At 47.9% G+C, this 20,662-nt stretch overlaps 8 protein-coding genes across 8 annotated transcripts; 5 read left to right on the top strand and 3 right to left on the bottom strand.

The window, feature by feature from the left end:
* Window positions 1-236: 236 nt before the first annotated feature.
* cwc2 (active spliceosome conformation promoter CWC2) lies at window positions 237-1,862 on the top strand (the record flags this gene model as incomplete). Its single annotated transcript, XM_056641874.1, has 9 exons — window positions 237-579; window positions 635-740; window positions 806-858; window positions 912-962; window positions 1,013-1,053; window positions 1,109-1,163; window positions 1,218-1,240; window positions 1,297-1,327; window positions 1,387-1,862. The coding sequence occupies 9 exons, from the start codon at window positions 237-239 to the stop codon at window positions 1,860-1,862; spliced, it is 1,179 nt and encodes a 392-aa protein (XP_056504368.1).
* Window positions 1,863-2,208: 346 nt separating this feature from the next.
* On the bottom strand, window positions 2,209-7,271 carry cpcC (putative protein kinase (Gcn2); the record flags this gene model as incomplete). Its single annotated transcript, XM_056641873.1, has 6 exons — window positions 2,209-2,516; window positions 2,580-3,024; window positions 3,084-3,508; window positions 3,559-4,891; window positions 4,953-6,998; window positions 7,071-7,271. The coding sequence occupies 6 exons, from the start codon at window positions 7,269-7,271 to the stop codon at window positions 2,209-2,211; spliced, it is 4,758 nt and encodes a 1,585-aa protein (XP_056504367.1).
* Window positions 7,272-7,716: 445 nt separating this feature from the next.
* Window positions 7,717-8,112, bottom strand: N7469_002952 (DUF4267 domain-containing protein; the record flags this gene model as incomplete). Its single annotated transcript, XM_056641872.1, has 1 exon — window positions 7,717-8,112. The coding sequence occupies one exon, from the start codon at window positions 8,110-8,112 to the stop codon at window positions 7,717-7,719; it is 396 nt and encodes a 131-aa protein (XP_056504366.1).
* Window positions 8,113-8,493: 381 nt separating this feature from the next.
* On the top strand, window positions 8,494-10,747 carry N7469_002951 (uncharacterized protein; the record flags this gene model as incomplete). The annotated part of the gene is made up of 2 exons (XM_056641871.1): window positions 8,494-8,536; window positions 8,607-10,747. The coding sequence occupies 2 exons, from the start codon at window positions 8,494-8,496 to the stop codon at window positions 10,745-10,747; spliced, it is 2,184 nt and encodes a 727-aa protein (XP_056504365.1).
* A 3,771-nt stretch (window positions 10,748-14,518) lies between these two features.
* Window positions 14,519-15,949, top strand: N7469_002950 (uncharacterized protein; the record flags this gene model as incomplete). Its single annotated transcript, XM_056641870.1, has 4 exons — window positions 14,519-15,018; window positions 15,077-15,322; window positions 15,376-15,454; window positions 15,518-15,949. 4 exons carry the CDS (start codon window positions 14,519-14,521, stop codon window positions 15,947-15,949), a joined length of 1,257 nt encoding a protein of 418 aa, XP_056504364.1.
* Window positions 15,950-16,839: 890 nt separating this feature from the next.
* Window positions 16,840-17,049, top strand: N7469_002949 (uncharacterized protein; the record flags this gene model as incomplete). The annotated part of the gene is made up of 1 exon (XM_056641869.1): window positions 16,840-17,049. The coding sequence occupies one exon, from the start codon at window positions 16,840-16,842 to the stop codon at window positions 17,047-17,049; it is 210 nt and encodes a 69-aa protein (XP_056504363.1).
* An 843-nt stretch (window positions 17,050-17,892) lies between these two features.
* Window positions 17,893-19,477, top strand: gatA (4-aminobutyrate transaminase gatA; the record flags this gene model as incomplete). The annotated part of the gene is made up of 2 exons (XM_056641868.1): window positions 17,893-18,143; window positions 18,232-19,477. The coding sequence occupies 2 exons, from the start codon at window positions 17,893-17,895 to the stop codon at window positions 19,475-19,477; spliced, it is 1,497 nt and encodes a 498-aa protein (XP_056504362.1).
* A 525-nt stretch (window positions 19,478-20,002) lies between these two features.
* On the bottom strand, window positions 20,003-20,606 carry spt4 (transcription elongation factor SPT4; the record flags this gene model as incomplete). The annotated part of the gene is made up of 4 exons (XM_056641867.1): window positions 20,003-20,036; window positions 20,125-20,177; window positions 20,244-20,441; window positions 20,529-20,606. 4 exons carry the CDS (start codon window positions 20,604-20,606, stop codon window positions 20,003-20,005), a joined length of 363 nt encoding a protein of 120 aa, XP_056504361.1.
* Between the last annotated feature and the right edge of the window lie 56 nt (window positions 20,607-20,662).

Raw genomic sequence — 20,662 nt, 5'->3', positions numbered from 1 at the left:
CGTAGTTGAAGTTCCAAAGAATTGTTTTTCCCTTTCAACCTAACCAAATCAATTGCAGGCCGCCAATCGCTCGAATATCAAAAAATCCGCGGCGGAAGTTGCTCGCCGACGCCAAGACAGCTTATCTAACAGCATACACCGCCTTCCAAATTCAGCTTGTCCAGGCCTTTTTGCCGCGCGACTCTCGACGGATTGCTTCAGCTTCAACGCCGCAATTCTTCCCAGCACCAAAAACCATGGCCGATACTGCAGAACCCGCGCCCGATGCGCTGGTCATGACAGAGACTGACCCTCAAAACGCGCCCGCCGAAGATCAACAGCTCGAGTCAGCGAAGAAAGTTAAAAAGATCATTAGAAGGAAGAAGCGTCCTGCGCGCGTTCAAGCAGATCCCTCCGTTGCAAAGGCGGATCCATCGACACAATCTGGATTGACATGGAATATCTGGTATTCGAAGCATGAGGGTGGTCAGCGAGGAGATGAGCAGCACAGCTTGAATAAACCGGCTCCTGGCCGATGCTCAATTGCCAGAGATTCAGGATACACCCGTGCCGATCGAACGCCAGGCGCATTTTTCTGCGGTTCGTTTGGAAGATTTCTCACTATATTTTCAATCGATGCTGATAAATTTCTTAGTTCATTTTGCTCGCGGTGTTTGTCACAAGGGACCCGAGTGCGAGTACTTACATCGTCTTCCCGGAATCCATGATTTGTTCCAGCCGAATGTCGACTGTTTTGGAAGGTTAGTCCATTCATCCCAGATAAGATTGGTGCAGATTATTGGACTGGCCCTAATAATTTCAACAGAGAAAAGCACTCGGATTATCGCGATGATATGGGTGGTGTTGGTAGTTTCCAACGTGAGTACATCCGAGGCCTTAATAAGTTTAATCAGGTCGCTGACAATTGCTAGGCCAAAACCGCGTTCTTTACGTTGGAAGAATACATGTTACAGATGATATAGGTACGATCCTTTTAGACACATCTATGGTACCTCACGCTAACATTTCTCAGAGGAGGTGGTATCAAGGCACTTCAGTGAATGGGGCCAAATCGTTCGTTTCCACAAACCCCCGGATTATAAGCTATATGTTTTCTAACTCTTTAAAGGAACGAACCCGTGTTTTGACGGGTAGAGGAATCGGATTCGTCACATATACAAACGGTAAGAGTCATTCACATCACTCACTTTGTCAAAGATACTAATCATATCCCACAGAGGCAAATGCTCAGTTCGCAAAGGTACGATGGACTTGGTTCCTATAGTTATACATACAGATTCTAACCTAGACCAACAGGAAGCCATGCATCAGCAGGCTCTGGATCACGGTAAGGAAGAACTTCGAAATAAGCATACAGTATCCATAACGTCTGCTGACAACACCCAGAGGAAATTTTGAATGTCCGCTGGGCAACTGTTGACCCTAATCCCATGGCACAGAAGCGGGAAGCCCGCCGGTTAGAAGAGCAAGCCGCTGAGGCTATTCGACGTGCACTTCCAGAGTCCTTCGTTGCGGAGATTGAAGGCCGGGACCCCGAGGCCCGGAAAAGAAAGAAGATCGAGGGAAGCTTTGGTTTAAATGGCTACGACGTCCCCGATGATGTCTGGCACGCGCGGACTCGGCAATTAGAAGCATCTGCATCTACCCAGCAGCTTGAAGCTCCCGAGCAACAGCAGATGCTCGAGGCCGCTCAGCCTCAAATTGAGCCCGCGCAAGCACAGCCAGAGCCGGAAAATGGAATTTTCTCGAGCTCAACTGTGGCGGCTTTACGAGGATTAGCAGGTAGCAATGTGACAACTCAGGCTGCACCGAAGAGCTCTGGCCTTCTGGTTGGATATGGGTCTGATGACGAGAGTGACTAGATTGTGTGCGTGCGCCAAGTCTGCGCATTTTGATATGATGCCAAGGCTAAAATAACCAACATTTCATGTATAATACTAGCGATACCTCTAAAAAGTATGAAACTCTGACCCTCCCATGCAATCTTCGTTGATATTGGCATTTATTCATAACGGGGTATATCGTCCCGGATTCGCTAAACCATCACAATGAGTGTGTTGAAGAGGTAGAAGAGAAGTGAGAGGAGAGTAGAAAAATGTAACAAGAATAATGCGAAATTCAAACACATCAGTCCGCCCATATGTAAGGTTTTATGCAATAAGAAAGTCCAGACATGCATCCAAATCAAAAAAACTCCTTCCGATGAATTCACCTGTCGTTAGGTCCGAGGTCATAGTACACGCATGAGCCAGTTCGATAATTGTAAATAAACGCGTTCGTAAAGCCTTCTGCTCCATCACTAGCATGGACCTCAGAGGCTAGATCGGTGAGTAACTCATACACCTGACCGAGATATTTGCGTTCCGTCAGAGGAGCATTTTGAATCACAGTACGCCAGCTATCTGGATCAGATAGCCTGGTGTCTCGAATAGAATCAAGTACATCGTCGCGTGTGTCAATGGCAGCAATTGGGGCGTTGGCTGCATTTTCAGCGATCTCGCGTGCGCTGAAGAGAGCTGTTTGCGGGGGTTAGTAGGGAACATATTTACATAAGTGTTTCTTAATGCTCAGGTACATACCCGACTCAACAATATTCCGCCGATTATTCTTTTTGCTGCGATGCTGCGGAACGAGAATTCGCACGTCATTCGCCCTTTCTCGCTCGTTCATCAAGAAGGGATCTTGTTGTCCTGGTAGACGAGCTTGGCGGGCATCAGTATTGCCTTCGCGTTGATGTCGTGCTTGAACTTCAGATCGGAGCCAAGGCACGAGCTCGGTGTTACGAATATCGAACTCCTCCTTGCGAACAAGATTTCGCACTTTGAATCCACGATCCTTGCTGTCCTGTTTGGCGATCACAATCCAGCGGTGATTATTATCTTTATACTTGGCAATCAGCTCCTCTAGAGAAGAGGCATCCACTGCAAGTTCTGCACTAATACCATTTCCCCAGAGATCTTCGATAAGCTTCACGGCTGTTGTCCGAAGAACTGTTGGGTCAAAGCTTGCGACGAGAACATCACACTGGTATTTGGTCAGTAAATAAACTCATTTTGTATATCTTCGGGTTAGAACATGCTTACCCTGCGAGTCGCCCAGTATACTTCAGAACCCGATTCGACGTCCTTAGAGGGAGTCTTTGACTTGAGGTATTCCCACATCGACGACCCCAACTTATCTGAACTGAGATTAAAACCAACAGCGTGCGATTGAGGTCGACTGGACAAGGACTTGGGAGCGAATTCCTGAATCAATCCATCATATCGGCCGCCTGCAGCGAAGACATCACGACGTTTACCATCAAAGATACATTGGAAAAGAACACTGCCACGGTAGAACTTGTCATGTAGACTACTCAGTGGATTCACGTAGATCTTGCGTTTCACACCAAAGCATTGCAGATATGTCATGAGTACGTTCAATCGAGCAAATATGGCGGGAATGCGCTCAGCAAATTCAGTCCCTTCCATGATAGCTTGCATCTTGCGCATTACTTCTTTCGGGGTGCCTAAAAGACGTTAGCGGATATTAGTCCCATAAATTGGTTGTGCATCGTACCTTTAAAGTCAAATCGAGCAAGATCATCCAGTGATGTGGAAGCGACGCCAATAGCCGGGGAGCGAAGTTCACTTCGGATCTTTTGCATGGTCCATTTTCCCACATTTAGTTTGCTGATTACTTCCTTCGCGTGAGGAATTTGGGATGGCGTAATGCGACAGAATTCCATGACAATCTGAAGCAAATCAGAATGATTAACGAGGAAGCACATGTTCGCTGACCGCAGTGGTGGGAATTCTTCGATAATCTCGTCCAAGACCTTGATGACTTCAGCCTCTTTCAATGCCAGATCCAGGGTGTTGTATGACACGATATCGAAATCAACCTCTCGGTGAGTGCGAGGCTCACTACCATGCGTTGATTCTCTGTAAACCGTACCAAAAGCAAACGTCTTCTCCAATGATGGATCTTGTCTGGGAATAGCTCGTGCATTTGGTACAGTCAGATCGAAGGGCAGCTGAAGGAGATTTCCTGATGAGTCTAACAGACGCACTGCGCCAGCAGAGTAATGCTGAGAACGCGGGAATAGCATTTGTCGCGTAGATTCCACTGCACCATGTCGTCGGAAAATGGATGTGAGCTTTTTCTTTACAAGTCCTTGCACGAGCAGCTCATTTGCAGCTGGTGCCCCATGAGAGTCCATATCCCAAGCAATATCCTCAAATTTCTTTGGAGATTGGGAGAAAATGGCGGAAAGTATTTTCTTGTAGTCTGGAGAATTTGGATCAGACAACAAGTGAACAATAGCCCTTCTAAATGTTTCTTCCTCAACCTGGAGAGGAATTCGACCACTAGAGAGAAGCTCCGACGCGGTAGGTCGTTCACTTGGGGTATGGCTTAGAAGAGATTCGATGATCTGGCCCTGAACAACTTTTTCTGATTGTTGGAAAGTGCTGGGGAGCGCATGATGCTTTTCACGTATTTGCCGAAGCGTTTGATCACGCTCCATGCCTGTCGGTAATGGATGGCACATTTCGAAGAAAATCACACCCAATGAAAACATATCAACCTTCTCATTATAATGTCCCGAGAAGCCAGACTTCATCTCTGGAGCAACATAGTAGGTTGTGCCTAGACTGCGAGTGAAATTTCCTTCGAAATCTGCTGCTGCGGATGAGCGTACAGCTGTCATGAATTGACCACTAGTAGCAAGTCCAAAATCACCAATTCGGGGGTTGTTGGCAACGTCAATGAATATATTGTCAGGTTTGAGATCTCGATGAATGATACCATGGCTGTGGATGTGACTAAGACCATCCAAAATTTGCCGAAAGAGGCGCCAAGAGCGATCAACATCGTCATACAAGCCATTTTTGATCAAATCACGCAGTGTCTGGTAGAATATCAGAGTTAGTACAACAAAGCTATAAGGGTCGAAGCGGTCTCGAACTCACGTGCTTCTCGCAGTATTCCATCTGAATATAAAGGGTAGTAACCGTGGGTCTTCCATAAGATCCAGATCGTGACTGACTGAGCTCAGCAGCCTCCGCGCTGCCTGATTCACCAAATGTGCCAGGAGACTTTCCAGTTCCACGATCCGAAACCGTTCCCTCGTTGTCGTCGTCACTTTCGGATGCCGCGAATTCGATTTTCGGATATCCACTGGAGCTAATGAAATCCAGACCACCTGTACTAAACCCGCCATGATCCTGACTAGCGTAAGGATCCCCCTCAGTGGAGGAAAGAGCCTCTTCGTCGATGTGATTGAAGTCTTCCTCAAGCCAAGCGGTGTAGTATCGGACAACGTAGGGATGATTCAACCGTGAGAGCAGCATGATTTCGGAAAGCGTATCTTTCAGCGACGCTGCCGATGTTTGCGAAATCTTCTTCACGGCATAGAAACGACCATCAAGCTTGTTTCGGGCTTTCACAACTTGACCAAATCCACCACGACCCAGATGACCAGCATCATCAAAATCCTGATGGTAGCGCGAGAAGATGGGCATGGCCCCAAAGGAGTCCAATCGTGGTCGTCTCTGCAAGGAAACTGAATTTGAAGACCGATCCCGCATAGTCAAGGGTACGTCGACTCGGAAAAACTCCGATGGCTGAAGCTGGAATGCCGTCGGCCGTTTTCTGGGGTCTGGGCGGAAGAACTCTCGCAGAAGGTCTTGTAGCGGTGGAGACAATCCCAAAGAAACCATCAGCTGGTTGGCAGATGTATATCTTTGAAGTGTATCTTTGCCAAAGGCCATCTGTAGCAAAACAATGCCAAGATCCCAAACATCAGTTTTCATGGTCGGTGGACTCGAGTCTTCGGTCAATTCTGGTGGAAGCCAGAGCGGCGATTTGGATGTAGTCAATGAGCGTCGTCCACCCGGGGCATCTGATAGAGCCTCTTCCACGCCAGATTGTAGTTTAACAATAGTTCCTCCAGAGGCTGTTCTGCAAAGCATAACGCGGCCGCAGTGAATATTTCCGTGAACGAAGCCACTTCGATGATAGAATTCTAGGGCCTCCAGAAGTTGAATCATCCAACTTCGAAGCGTTTCGACAGCGACAGTGCCTACAATATCAAGCAATTCAAAGAGCGAACCTTTGTTTGCAAACTCCAATAAAGCAAAGACCGTCCAAGAGTTATCGGTCGAGTTGAACTGGGTGATTGGGCGGGTGATCTTGAAACCAATGAACTCGATCAAATTTGGATGGCGAAGTCGTTTCAGGGCATCTAATTTGTCTTCGCTGGTCCGCATCTGCTCACGAAAAGCAAGGGCATCAGAAGCTTTCTCTTCTAAGAAAATCTCCTTTAACACAAGCAGTGGAACATGGCATCGACCCTCCGAAACGAGGGGTCGTACTGTGAACGTTTTCTTTGCTTGGTTCTCTTGCACCAAAGTCTTTCCATGCACGGCGCGGAACAATAAAGGTTGTTCGTCGGTGTCATTCACTGCTAATGGCGGATCAAAAGTGATTGCGCCGGGGGTACTTTCTACCAGATCGCCGGCATCACCCTGATCAATTCCACTAGTCCGGCTCTTGCGTCGCATGATGCGAGCCTTAGTCCGCTGTCGCATCTTATCTTGAAGTAATTCTTGTAAGGCGCGTTCTTCTTCAGCTGTCGCAGCTTCCTGTTTGCGCATTTCTTCTTGCTTCTCTAATTCAGCTCGCTGGAAAGCGGCTGCTTTCTGCTCCATCCGTTCTTCTTCCAGACTGGGTAGATCTTTATCTTGCTCGCGTGCTTGGGCGACGTCCTCCAGGACATCCTGAATAGAAACTGCCAGTTCATAAATCATCTCACTCCCGAGGAGGGACTTTGTTTTATTGCGAATAATTTCCTGGATCCGCGATTGAGCGCCATCACGAAAGTCCGCGAGGTTCTCTAAGGATAGGTTTGGCACGGTCTTAGGATATGTGGCCGGCAATTCGACAAGGAGCACAAGGCGAACATCCGGGTTTGCGGAGGCTCGTAGGTGTAGTTTGAATGTCACGTCGGAAGATTGCTGGCGATCAGTTGTTAGCGTGGACTTGGTGGGGGAAAGCCTAGATTAGAGATGATAGAGAACTTTACTCACCTGCCATGCTGACCGTCGAGTCTCAACATCTTCAAAATCATCGCCGTAGATCGAGCGCAAGGCTTCAACCTCGAGTTGGTGGATTTCACGGTAATTGGTGGTGGCTGCAATGGGGGATGTTAAAGAAGAGTCGGAGGAGGCTTGCTTTTGCTGATCCTTTTGCTTTTTCTCGCGAGATGCTTTCTTCTGCTTGGGAGGCATCACGGGGGCGTGGCGCGAAGTCGCCCTACATCCGGGGATTCAGGGACATTTTGAGACAAACGAAATATGTAATTGTATTGGGTTAAAGAGAGAGAAAAGGGTGAAGTGGTTGGGTTCCATCGCGGAGATCGAAGTGTGTCAAGCAAGAACAGGCGGTCAGGTACGCCCTTTTGCCATCGAGATCCACCGTCACATCAACGCATACTTTGATATTTCGAGGTCTACCGGTGGCTGATTTATAAAAAGAGGTCAACTATCTAATTGAATAATGGAATTGCAGTTGCTTTACATATTGTTTCTCGTTTTCTCTTCAATTACATCTGCACCACGCCAGGTACCAAACATCGCAAAGACAAGCGGTCTGATCGACTCCCAGCCATACTCTGCCCAATGTGGAGTGGTGTACAATTGGCAGGCTTATTAGTCGCTGCCACGAAGAAGACGCTCATGCACGGTCAAAAATACCCAGGAGCAAACTGCCAACCACCGTGATCATCGGCGCATACCCCCAATGGTTCCACTCGCCTTGACCGTGAGTCCAGCACACCACACCATCCCCCATTGCAACCGCACTGGCCGAGATCAATGTCCATCCCAGGGATTTAGAGGTACCGCAGAATGTGGCGATGTATATGGCCAGACCCATGAAAATATCACGGATTCCATACACTGCCATTAGGCTATTGACCAATTGATGGTCTGCAGCGCCAGCTGGCGGCGCAAACTCGAAGAATGTCAGAGCATGGTCAGGGCGTACGATTGCATTGATACCAAAGCCAATAAAGATGGTACCGAAGGCACTGGCGGCCATTCGAAGGGAAGATGAGTTCGAATGTAGCATTTTTGTTGGTAATGGTGCTTTTAAGGGTTGATATAAATGCCCCAGAGTAGTCTGTAGTCGTAGACGGGAGGGTGAAGTATAAGAGTGGAGTTGACAGAAAAAGTACTGTAGCAGCGCGAGTAAGGGGGTTACCAGAGTCGGAGCTCACACAAACCAGCTTTCTTGTGTTTTGAGATTCGAAGGCTTGAAAGATATTTCTATTTGCCAAGAGTTAGATTTTGAAAGACAAGGCTCGCCTCATCCTCTTCTCGTGTTTGGCGTGTTGCTGACTGGAAATTCCGGCTGAGCGCGTTTATCGATAAGCTCGGCGCTTGCAGTGGGAAACGTGCGAAGTTCCCTCCACGCGTTGTAAACAATCCTCTCTTCTTTATCCTCTCAACCATGCTAGACTGGATGAAGGGGAACGAGGGCTCTGAGGCTGCAGGTGAGTCATATGTCAAGGTTGACGATATAATACTGCGTTCAAGGCAAAATTGACTCTCCTCTCATCACAGATACCTCAAAACTCTTGGAGCCACCGGAGACCCCAGCTCCCGTATTTGCGATTCGCGCCTTCAAGAGCGCCTTATTTGGAACACCTGGTGCTGAAGAAGAACAAGAGCAGCAAGTTTCTGATACAAACAAACCTGCTCAGCAACCCAGCAAAGGTGAAATTACCAATTCTATCCCTATCCCCGTCGCGGCCGAAAAGGAAGACGCGAAACCCGACGACTCCCTTTTCAACCCCTCCGGTTCCCCGACCAAGAGTATCCTCGTCACGCCCGGGACGATTTCAAATCGACGGAAAACAGTCTCTTTTGGCGAAGGAGTAGTGGATAACGAAGGGAAAAACGATAGCCGGTCGAGCAAAGCCGTTAAAACACCCCCAAACCCTGCCGGAAATCTCACGGCCCAGTGGATGTCAGGCTCTGCAGAGGGAAGACCCCGTAGCCAACTTACACAGACGCTCATGGACGCCCGCGATAACGCGTCGAAAAATGCTGGCTCGACAGAATCTTCCGGCCCTCAGTCTGTCACACGCGCACAGCCGAAGGAAGACTCGAGCGCCGAAGACATTACTACCAATCTTGAAGATCCACGGTCGGAGTCGGGGAAGTATTGGAAGAACGAGTTTGACAGCTACCGAATTCGAACCAATCGCGAAATCAAGAAATTGATTCATTATCGATCCATCGCCAAATCTTATGCGCGGAAGAAAGACTCGGAGGCGTTGCGATTGGCAGATAAGCTCAAAGAAGAAGAGGAGAAAGTAGTTGATATGGAACGCCAAGTGACTCGCCTTGCTTCCACGATTGCGGGTGGTAATCCCAAAGCAAACAAGGAGGATTTGATACAAGACCTCACCAAACAAACAACCCTAGCCCTGCAGTACAAGCAGCAGGTATCTTCATTACGCAAGAGTCTCGAACAACAAGGTGTCGTCGAGAGCAAGAACGCGAAGGTCAATGAGCCATCAGAAGAGACTCTCTCCACGGACCAGTCAGAAGAACTTCGCAAGGCACAGCAGGAGCTGAAGCAGGCCCATTCCGAGATCGAGGAGTTGAAACGCCAGCATAGTCAACCTGAAAATTCCGATCTGAAGGAACTCCGAAGTCTTGCCCAGAGCTCAGAGAAGAAGGCACAGGAGCTCGAGAAAGAGAATCATTCTCTCAAGCAAACTATGGCACGTGTCAAGCAGGAGATGTCGAGATATGAAGGTCGGCGTAAAGAAAAAGAAACCAAGTTCCGTCAGAGAGAGATCAAGTTGGAGGCTCGGATCCAAGAATATCGTGAACGACTGAAGAAGGTTACTCAAGAACGCCGTGAATCAGAGGATGCGCTGAGGGCGAACTTCGAAGAGGAACGACGTCGGATGCAGAGCCAGATTGATATGTTGAAGTTGCGAGCCTCCAACGCGGAACGTATTCCAGCCCTGCGATCCCAGCATCATACACTGAGCCCGCGCAAGGAACATGCGGGTATACAAGTATATGATTTCGCAGAGTCTGATCATCCGGAAATCGAGGAGTTTACTGAGGAACTGGAAGCACCGCCCAGTCCGAGTCCCCGGACCAAGACGCGGCATACGCGAAATGCCACTACTGGTGCATTCGATCTGAAGCGCCCATCCCAGAGAATCACGACGGATGATGAAGAAGTCACACATTACCTGCACGAAATTCTGGACAGGCCACGCCCAAAATCCTATCAATTTGATACAGGTCTCAACCCTCCGTCCTCCCCTCCCGATACCGCCCCGCTCAAGTCTCTTGATCGTAACCTCAAAACACGCTCCCATCAACCGCCCAGCGATAAACAGAAATCATATCGTTCGCTATATCTGAATGATCCCGAAAACACCAATACACGACTGGGGCAACCTCAACGATCCCGTCCTCATATTCGATCCACACTCGATAATATCTCGGGTCTTCCGAGCTCACGCACCGGTACTTACTCTGGAAACACAATTTCCGGGGGTGAGCGCACAACGAGGCGGACCGGTCTGTCTGGTATTAGCGGAGATCTCATCTCGCCGGAGCGAGTTGCCGCAGCGCGATCTCGACTTCAGCAGAAGAAGGATATTCGGAAACTCAGGGCTATGGGAGAAGGGAATATCCGACCGATGGTGACTTCGGGGGTTGACGAGAGCTAAGTCATTTTATTTCTGTTAGTCTTCTTAGATTGGTGCGTAATAGCGATTTATTTGGTGTGAGCCTTTGGTGCATGGAGTATTTTTGAACAATTCCCAATATAACAATTTCAAATGGTTGGCTTGGAGACCAATGACCTTTTAATGGTCATTGTCTAGCCTAAACTATAGTAAAATGAGTTTCAGTACTACTAGTACTAATAGTAATTGCACAAAGGCCATATTGGCATGAGGCACTCACTCCAAGGCTGAAACTCGGGCAGTGGTTTGATACTTTAAGTTCGAATCGCCAGCAGTTAGTTAAGTAGTAGATCACACGAGGATTATAGACTTCGATTATCCATTGAATAATAACACTACAGTGCTTATAACATATTTAGTGAGTCGTTCTCTTATGTCGTCATGATGGGTGTTTTCTCTAAGATTTCCCAGCCCGGGAGCGTTCATGAATAGAAACACAGTCGATTTACATCCATTAGGCATGTATGAACAGCGATAACATTGGATAATTATTCGAGAGATGGGAAGATGGAAGAACCATCTTACCTGAATCCCCTTTCATAATGTTATCGTCAATGGTTCGTATTCCCACTCGAACAACGCCTTGTGACCGGAAGAGCAGAAAAGCATGTCGAATCAGCCTTCCAGAAAGCTTCTGGGACGAGTCACCCTAGTAGAAGAAAGGAATGCCTCGGGCACCGCAGAGGTAGTTAAATGGGACAATAATGGTAATTATTGAGAGTCACTGTTAAAGAAATTGAACCCATGAACATGACTAGTAGAGCCCCTACCCAGCTACTAGTTAAGCACGCCTTATGATTCAAGAGCTCCAACATTGTTTTATACTGATACTTGCAAAGAAGCTGGGTCTCGCACCTACTATGTAAATTTGACTCCAGGGGTTCTTGTTTTCACATTGACGGGTCCTACCGATCTGTATCAGCAAGCTAGTGGATTGTTTTGTGTCAAACTCTTGTTGAAACGTCCTCTGGGGCTATGGAATTTATGTCGGCTTCAAAGTCAAGTCATGCAAAAAGTTCCTCTCTGCATTTCTACCTGAAGCCCCGGTCGAACTTAATTGTCGCGTAAGCGTTCCCTTCCAGAATGTACATTGGAACGGCCATGTCTAATGTGGAGCACACAAGGACTACTTCAAGCGCTGTAAGTACTTGATTAATTAACTAGTTGACACTATTTCCATACCATTGTTAGTCCATAGTAAGTGGCACTAGTATACACCTCTGCAGGCGTCGACAAGGGTTTTGAAACATGTGGCCCGTATATTGGTCACCCCTTAATCGTGCTGCAATGTTGGAGACGTGAACGAGGCTGAGAATCTTTTCGCGTGAGTTTAGTTAAACTATATTTTCTGCACTTGGCTAGACATCCCAGCAAGCCCCGGAAAAATTTGTTGCATTTTGCCTCCATCCATCCGCACAAGCCTTCTCGCTACGAAAGCAACTCGGCTAGGCGAGATACTACCTCGTGTCAAAATACCTACGACTCGGAGGCGATGAGTGATGACTGATTTACCGAGGCCTTTTCCGTTAGACCGCCGCCACTGAATTTCCAGAAAAGTAAGATTGAGTCCAAAATATGCTAAGTTTCATGTCCGGCATCACTGAATGTTGGAGGATCGGCTCTGGGCACTGGCACTGGCAGCGGTGTAAGTCAGTCACATTTGCAAATTCGAGTCAAAATTTGACGGCTGTCGAGTGAATTAAATAAACTCGATCAAATCAAAAATCCGACTGTCAATAAAATATAATCTTATTTCACACTCCCCGCATCGTTCGCGAAGCTCTAAGGTCCAACCATGGGTGAGGTTGAGTCAAAATCATCTACCGGTCGCAATTTTGAGTCTTTAGGGCTCCACGCCAGATGAAGATCAATGACTTGTAAGATGGGACTTGGTGAGTTATTGTGTATAACTTCAAGTTGAGCTAACTAGTCAAGTTCATTGAGCGGAATGTAAGAGCACGGTAGACACGGTACATAATTTGCATGCCTACTTCAAATCAAATTTGAGGATATCAATGACCTCAAAATGGAAGTTGGGCAGCCATGGTTTTGAGAGGTATGGGAGATCGTCGTGAAAATGATCGATCATCACCGGTCACAACTACCATATGTTCTGTGCTGTAGTTAGCTATGCCATCGATCAACTGGAGTGGTTCATGGTCTGGTATTTTCTAGACTCCACCGAAGTCTGATCGACTCGGTTGATGACCGGAAATGTCGATCATGAGTTGGCTAGGCTCAAGACGTAACTCCACCAAGATCAGTCGAGGACTGTTTGGCCCTGACTTTCAGCTTTCAACCCACCATGAAAGTCGCACCTTGTTCTAGTAATCAGGTGAAGCAGTGCCAGTAGTGGATCATACTGGCTACACTAGTTTCTTCAGGGTAGTTTCAGCAAGTGAAAAGATGAAAGTATCCTTGCCAGGGGTCACAGCTCTGCGACTCAACGATCGGATTCTTGCCGATATCTCATCAAGGATCTAGAGGGTAGGGCTTAGTATGTAGAATCCATCTCCTGCATACTGTAAATTTGTGGGAATTCAAAGTGGGCCATAATGGTCAAGATTCGACTTGGCTCTTCTTGTCTTGGTCTCGCCGATCTATCTCGAAACTAAGGTCGGCAGTTGAGATATTGGATTCATCCATTTAACATCCCATTATTTTGGGCTCGGCATCGATTCTTTGTGAATATCAGTACTGGTTGGTAGAAGAAACAGCCTATACATAGCAAATGGCATGTGCAAATGGCAACTCCCTCAGCCTTGTCAAGATCCAATCAAGAGGGGCAACTGTTCCACAGATGATTTGGTAGAGTACTGTGCTTGCACATAACATAGTACTGTACGGACAAAGTGCCTCCGGTGGAGAACGGTGACCCGTCGGGTCTTCCAACCCCGCACACACCACAATTCGAATGGCATTCAAGCGAGCAATAAATGGGTCAATTCTTGAATTTGAGCATCGACCGAAGTGGCGACCATCTGTACAGCCGGGGATTGGAGAATGGTGGATACTGTATTGGTGGTATTTACTGATGCTGAGTTTTGTACTACGGGATACAATTCTCCGCCCACGATTAGGGCTCGGCAATGTACAATGCACGCCTCCGGAGATCTAAGTACTCTTCGGACGAGATTAATGTCCGTAGAATAATCTGTGCCTGGCATCAGCCCAGGGGTTCAAGCGTCGTCTTTCACAAGCGTAGCCTCTCACAATCTGTGAATCAGATCGGTCTCGCCTGAAGTGGATCAATGTATGAACTCTGGGGCTCTGGATCGACCTATGGCATTGTCTGACTGGCCAGTCTCGTCCGCTGGTCTCGGTCTTTTTGCTTCATTTGAAATCGTGCAGCTTAGATACCCATGGCTCATCGCCGGCGGAAAATTGTGGAACAGCCGTATTGTATGCCTGTCTGCTCCAGAGTTTAATTTATTTCTCATGGGTCCCAAGGGTGGCATGTGTGCCCCTCTTGGAATACGGAGGTACGGAGTACTTGAGTATATGTGCTCCCACAATCCTCGCCGGAGGGATTTGGGCTTGTACGACGCTGGCCGGCTTTTTTTTTTCCTTTCTTCTCTATCTCTCAGGCATTAGACGATAGTTTTCGAGGCATCATCATCATGCCATCAATCGCTACATACCAGTAATCATTCATTCCCTCAATTCGTACACCATCCTGAACACTTTATCCCGTTTGTCCACCCTGGGTTCCTCAGCTTGTCTGCATAAATATCACCTGGACATTCTTCTACAATGCAGCTTCCTCCTGCTGCCGTCCTGGCGACATGGACACCTAACTATGTTAACCCGACTACGCGCGGCCATGGAGCTCTGATAATTAATGTTGTTTTCATTTCACTTGCAATCCTGGTGGTTGCACTTCGCCTTTACACTCGTCTTCGCATCACATGCAGCGCCGGCGTGGACGATATACTCATTGTGATCGGTCTTCTTTTTGCAATCGCCATGGTCGTGGTCACTTCATACGCTACAGAAGTATGGGGTTGGAATCGACACGTTTGGGATGTTCCTATGGAATGGCTTCCCACCGTACAAAAGATGAACATGGTGTTTCAAATAATGTTCTCCCTGTCCTCGTCTTTCACCAAGATCTCACTGCTGTGGTTCTGTCGACGACTTCTAGGCGCAGGGAAAGGAAGCAATAAGATATTCAATTGGGCTTTCATTGGCTCGATGGCCTTTGTTGGATTGACATGCACTCTCTTTACGTTTATGAGTATCTTCCAGTGCACGTGAGTACTATCCATGGTATCATGAATGTGATATTGTGTGCTAATTTATCATATTTAGGCCAGTCAAGGCTTATTGGGAGGTTGAGCCTCAATATCCTCACAAGTGTATCAACACCGGCTATATGCTCTTTGCCGCCAGTGTGATCAATATCTTCACAGACTTCTTGGTGACTGCTCTACCAATGCCACTTATCTGGAGTCTGAAGCTTCCTGCCCGTCAACGTCTTGCTGTCATTTCCATCTTCGGGGTTGGCGTGGTGGTTAATGTGGCTGGGTCTATTCGAACATATTTTGTTTGGAAGAGGTATTTCTATTCCAGGTCATGAGGTTTGTGATGAGTTGTTAATATATGTATAGTTTCGTCGTTGGCTACGATACGACCTGGATGGGATGGCCGGTACTCATTGCCGCTGCAGTGGAGATTAATCTTGGTTTGGTATGAGACATTCGATATCTTTACCCCTTCAGTCTAGGATCAAGCAACGCTAATCTCGAATAGATTTGCTCCTCTGCTCCCGCTCTACGCCCACTTATTGCATCTTGGTTACCTCGCCTCCTACAATCCACCCGCAATCTTGGATACTCTTCCAACCAACCCAGTCGCTCCCAAAAACTATTCTCCTCAACAGGTCGCTCTCGCAACTCCCATATGGTAGTCGGTACCAACGACGCCCGTCAAGCCGGTTACGAAAGCGACCGATTCGAAATCATGCGTACCGTGGAGATGGAAAGCTGGACCGAGTCCAGAGTCACTCATAACAAGAACATGGGGCACGCATATAATATTTCTACCGACAATACGCGCACCATGTCGCCCGATAATGATATTGAGCTGAAGCAAACAAGTACAGTCTACTCGTCTGCTGCTAGCGATAAGTCCTTGGACTCATTACCGCGGTCAGCGGTCTCGCCATTCGAGGACAGGCGGTAGATGTCGTTGTCGATTATTGCTATCATCTTTGTACAGAACACACACATTATTTCTTTCTTTGTTTTACTGCAGTGATTCGGATCTTGGTGGGTCAATTATTCGATATCAAAAAGCCACTTGTACATTTTAGAAGAGTTTAATTTGGGTTTTGATGAATATGATACCTTTTATTAGATATTCCAATATCATTCATCTACAGAAATAGGATATGATTTCACGTTGATTAAACTTTTATGAATGAGGACCACTCTATGGGTTCATGATGGTCTGGGTGCGGCAGATTCTCGGATATCTAGTCTACATATGCTTTGCATTATGACGCTTAATTCTCCACTTAATTTGATGCATCATTTCGATCATGCAGCGTGCTGTATTTGTAAGTACTAACAACTGGAACATAGTTACTCTATTCAAAAATCTAGACTTCAATGGAGGTAACTTTCGCGCCTTGGAGAATTAACTACCATTTTTGAGTCGAGCTATACTATATCTCGATATATCACAAACTTGAATGCACTACTCTGGTTACAACTCATGATTGCCGAGTCATCGCTCGGTGGCCATCCGGGGGTGGTGGGGTCTTGCAAGGTCACGGTCCATTCTACTGGGAGGTAAAGCACAGCCAAAATTCAGAATAGAGGTAAGAATAAATGCTCCAGAAATGCAAATGACGATGAATTGATATTCTAAGTTCAGAATTGCCAAACAGAGCAACAACGTCAAAGTAGCAACCAGATTTGGATATAAAAAATGACAGAACGCAACTCCATCTCACTCGGTACAATTGAAGCAACCCCTATTCCCACAACATCATATGTGGCTTTGGGGCAGTATCATGCTAGGCTAGAGGCACCTGTGATAGACATTGAAGAGCAAAAAGACAAAAAAAGATGGACTCGCGGGGAATCGAACCCCGGACCACTCCCATGCTAAGGGAGTATTATACCACTAAACCACAAGCCCATTTGTTGAAAGACGACTCCAGTTTTGGCTACATGAACCCTGATCTACTTTTCGTATGCGGATCTGCTTTCCGTCTTGTCGCGAGGCTGAAGGTTTTGAGGAATGCGACTCCGACGGATGCAATTGCCATGGTATGAGTTCAAGCTAAACATTGCATTCTGAAGATAAATCAACTGGGACTAAAACTATAATTGTATATGCTATTACTAGAAGTTTTAGTTATCTGGTTGGTTCGCTGTTGGGGGGGGGTTGAGCCAGAAAGGCCGGTCGTTATATTTGATAACTGTGTCGAAGTATATATTTCGGCATTGCTTGGGACACCACATAAAACTGACAACTGGAGTGCTCAACCTGATACCGAATTAATATATCCAGTACCACTAGCAGTGTAGGCATTATAAAGGTACCGTCAGTGCATTAAACAGTCGACTCAATTAGCAAGACAGTGAAAGTACTATGTACGACCTGGGGTACCCTGACAACCTGAAAGTTGCACAACGATGATGATCGCTCTGCCAAGACCGAGCTTATCTGTAATGACAATCAGTGATGACGGGGGAAGTGGCCACGTGAGGAGTCATTCGGCGTCAGAACTCGGAGTCAATGCCACCATTTCGGGCAGTCAATGGGAGAAAATGGGGCATCACCGGCAGTCTCCCCAGACCTTTGCTAAAGCTGTTACTAACATGAACTACCTTAACAACTGCAAAAAGCGTAGACCTACTCCAATTGGTAGGTGGGTATACTTCAACAAAATCGGTCTGGCTTCGGCGTTTCGCCGCCATCCTCATTGATTTGATTGGTTGACGCCGCCGAGCTCCAATCAACCCGCGCATTGCATATCAACGCGGGGAATCGAAGCTTGGAAAGCTCCCAGACTCTCCGAGAGTGTCTTTTGAAATATAAATCTGTCCTGCCCCGCGATCAATTCCATTTTCTCCTTCATCATTCTCCCTATATACTTGGACAATTCTTACAGAATGGCCTCCATCCTTCGCTGCAGCCCCAAACTGCGCACCGCGGCCCGCGTGCCTGCTGCTCGCGCCCTCTCCACCACTGCTCGCCTTCGCGCGGCCGAGAAGCCATACTTCCCCAATGAGCCCTCTGCTCCCTCCCTCTCGACTGCTATCCCCGGTCCCAAGAACAAGGCCGCTGCGGCTGAGCTGGACGAGGTTTTCGATGTTCGCAGCTTGAACATGCTCACCGATTACCAGCAGTCCATTGGTAACTAGTATGTTATACCTTCCCCGCACCATCCCCCCAATTTGAAGAGAATGGGAAAATATGTCGCAAAGAATTGTGCTAATACAATCCCATAGCATTGCCGACCTCGATGGCAACAAGCTGCTTGATGTCTATGCCCAGATCGCCTCCATCCCCGTGGGTTACAACAACCCCCACCTCAAGCAGGTGGCCCAGTCCGACGAGATGATCACCTCGCTGATCAACCGTCCTGCGCTGGGTAACTTCCCCTCTGCCGACTGGTCCAACATCTTGCGCACCGGTATCCTCAAGGCCGCTCCCAAGGGCCTGAACCAGGTGTTCACCGCTATGGCTGGTTCCGATGCCAACGAGACTGCCTACAAGGCTGCTTTCATGTACTACCGTCAGCTCCAGCGTGGTGGCCCCAACGTTGAGTTCACCGAGGAGGAGATGCAGTCTACCATGAACAACCAGGGTCCTGGGTCTCCCCAGCTTTCCATCCTGTCCTTCAAGTCCGCCTTCCACGGCCGTCTCTTCGGATCTCTCTCCACCACCCGCTCCAAGGCCATCCACAAGCTCGATATCCCCGCCTTCGACTGGCCCCAGGCTACTTTCCCCCAGCTGAAGTATCCTCTCGAGGAGCACGTCCAGGAGAACGCCGCTGAGGAGAAGCGCTGCCTCGAGGAGGTTGAGCGTCTGATCAAGGAGTACCACAACCCCGTTGCTGCCGTCATGGTTGAGCCCATCCAGTCCGAGGGTGGTGACAACCACGCTTCGCCCGCTTTCTTCCAGGGCCTGCGTGACATCACTAAGCGCACAAACGTCCTCTTCATCGTTGATGAGGTTCAGACCGGTGTTGGTGCCACCGGTAAGTTCTGGGCTCACGACCACTGGAACCTTTCCTCTCCTCCCGACATGGTCACCTTCTCCAAGAAGGCCCAGACTGCCGGTTACTACTTCGGCAACCCTGCTCTGCGCCCCAACAAGCCTTACCGTCAGTTCAACACCTGGATGGGTGACCCTTCCCGCGCCCTGATCTTCCGCGGTATCATCGAGGAGATTGAGCGTCTTGGCCTGGTCGAGAACACCGCCAGCACCGGTGACTACCTGTACGGTGGTCTTGAGCGTCTCGCTCAGAAGTACCCCGCCCATTTCCAGAACCTGCGTGGTAAGGGCCAGGGTACCTTCATTGCCTGGGACACCCCCAAGCGTGACGAGTTCCTCGCCAAGGCCAAGACTGTTGGTGTCAACATTGGTGGCAGTGGTGCCCAGGCTATTCGTCTGCGTCCCATGCTGGTCTTCCAGAAGCACCACGCCGATATCCTTTTGGAGAGCATTGAGAAGATCATCAAGCTCTTGTAAGTCCGGGCACTACCATGATACCACCAAACAGCCCCGTGACGCCTATTTCCTTTCTAAAATTGATTTAATGAGCGATGTGATATTTTCTTGTTTATTGGATTTCACCCATCTTTTGCTACGAGTGATGCCAACCAGAATCGGCGCAATATATTCATAGATAATTCAAACGACACTGTCGATTGATCCCATTGAATTGAAACCCATGGTTCAATGAACTGTGGTAATTCCATCAATATTTCCATCCCCAATATTCTTTTTTTCTTCTTCTCGTAACTCCGGCGTAATAATCAAACAAAAAAAAAACTCCTTGATTTATCCTGAATACCGAATGCTAAAGCAAATAACAAGCGCAATGCTTCCAACCGGAAAACTCCCGAAACCATAGTAGTAAAGATTCCCTCTGGCCACCGGTGATTCCATTCAACCTTTTGATATATGGAGTGGGTATGTATGGGTGGCTGGTGTTGGCTATTGACAGACGTAATCGCGTGGTGAGGTTAGGTGGTAGATTAATGAATGTCGAGCTCATGATTCTTCCTCGCCGGTACTTCCATCCCGTCTATTAAATAAGTAACATCAGCATCAAATTCACGAAGCCATTTTGGAGCAGAATAGGCTTTCACCGCGGAAAGCAAAGGGTAACGTACGGAACGTATTTAACGCCGGAGTCCTCCAAACTCGTGATAATATAGTCAGGGAGCTATGAAAGAACAAGTCGATTAGCAAGCGAGTCACCAACCCCAAAATCCGACGATAATATTCCTACCGATCCAGTCACTTTCGTAGCATACGTCCCCGGAACGTAGTTATCCAAGCGTTGCCAGCGCGCAACCCAGCTGGTATTCGGGTCGCGCACAGCGATCAGTCCCTCAAAGACCTGTGATGTGCATTCTTGAATAGCGTCGGTATTTCCACGGAGCTGAAGAGTATTCTCGCAATTAGGGCAGCCGTCACGCATGAATTTCTAGTAATAGCAATAATCCTGTCAGCGATTGGAACGAGCTCGGGGGTTGACAATGACGGAGGCAAGGAAGCTGAAGAGAGCACTCACGGTGTGTGATTGAACGACAGAGCAGACCATACAAGCGCGTAATGAGCGCTGCTGATTTGGCGGGGCGAAGAAAGACATTGTGAGAGGGTTTTGAGGGTTTGGGGGAAATGGAAGTGAGGAGGAAGAGAGGTTGA

This window comes from Penicillium citrinum (assembly GCF_028827155.1).
Source record: "Penicillium citrinum strain IBT 23319 chromosome Unknown utg000002l:1.0-3833315.0:1.0-3834789.0, whole genome shotgun sequence".
NCBI classification, from domain to species: Eukaryota; Fungi; Ascomycota; class Eurotiomycetes; order Eurotiales; family Aspergillaceae; genus Penicillium; species Penicillium citrinum.
The sequence above is the reverse complement of the archived record's forward strand: the minus strand, read 5'-3'. Positions and strand labels throughout refer to the sequence as shown.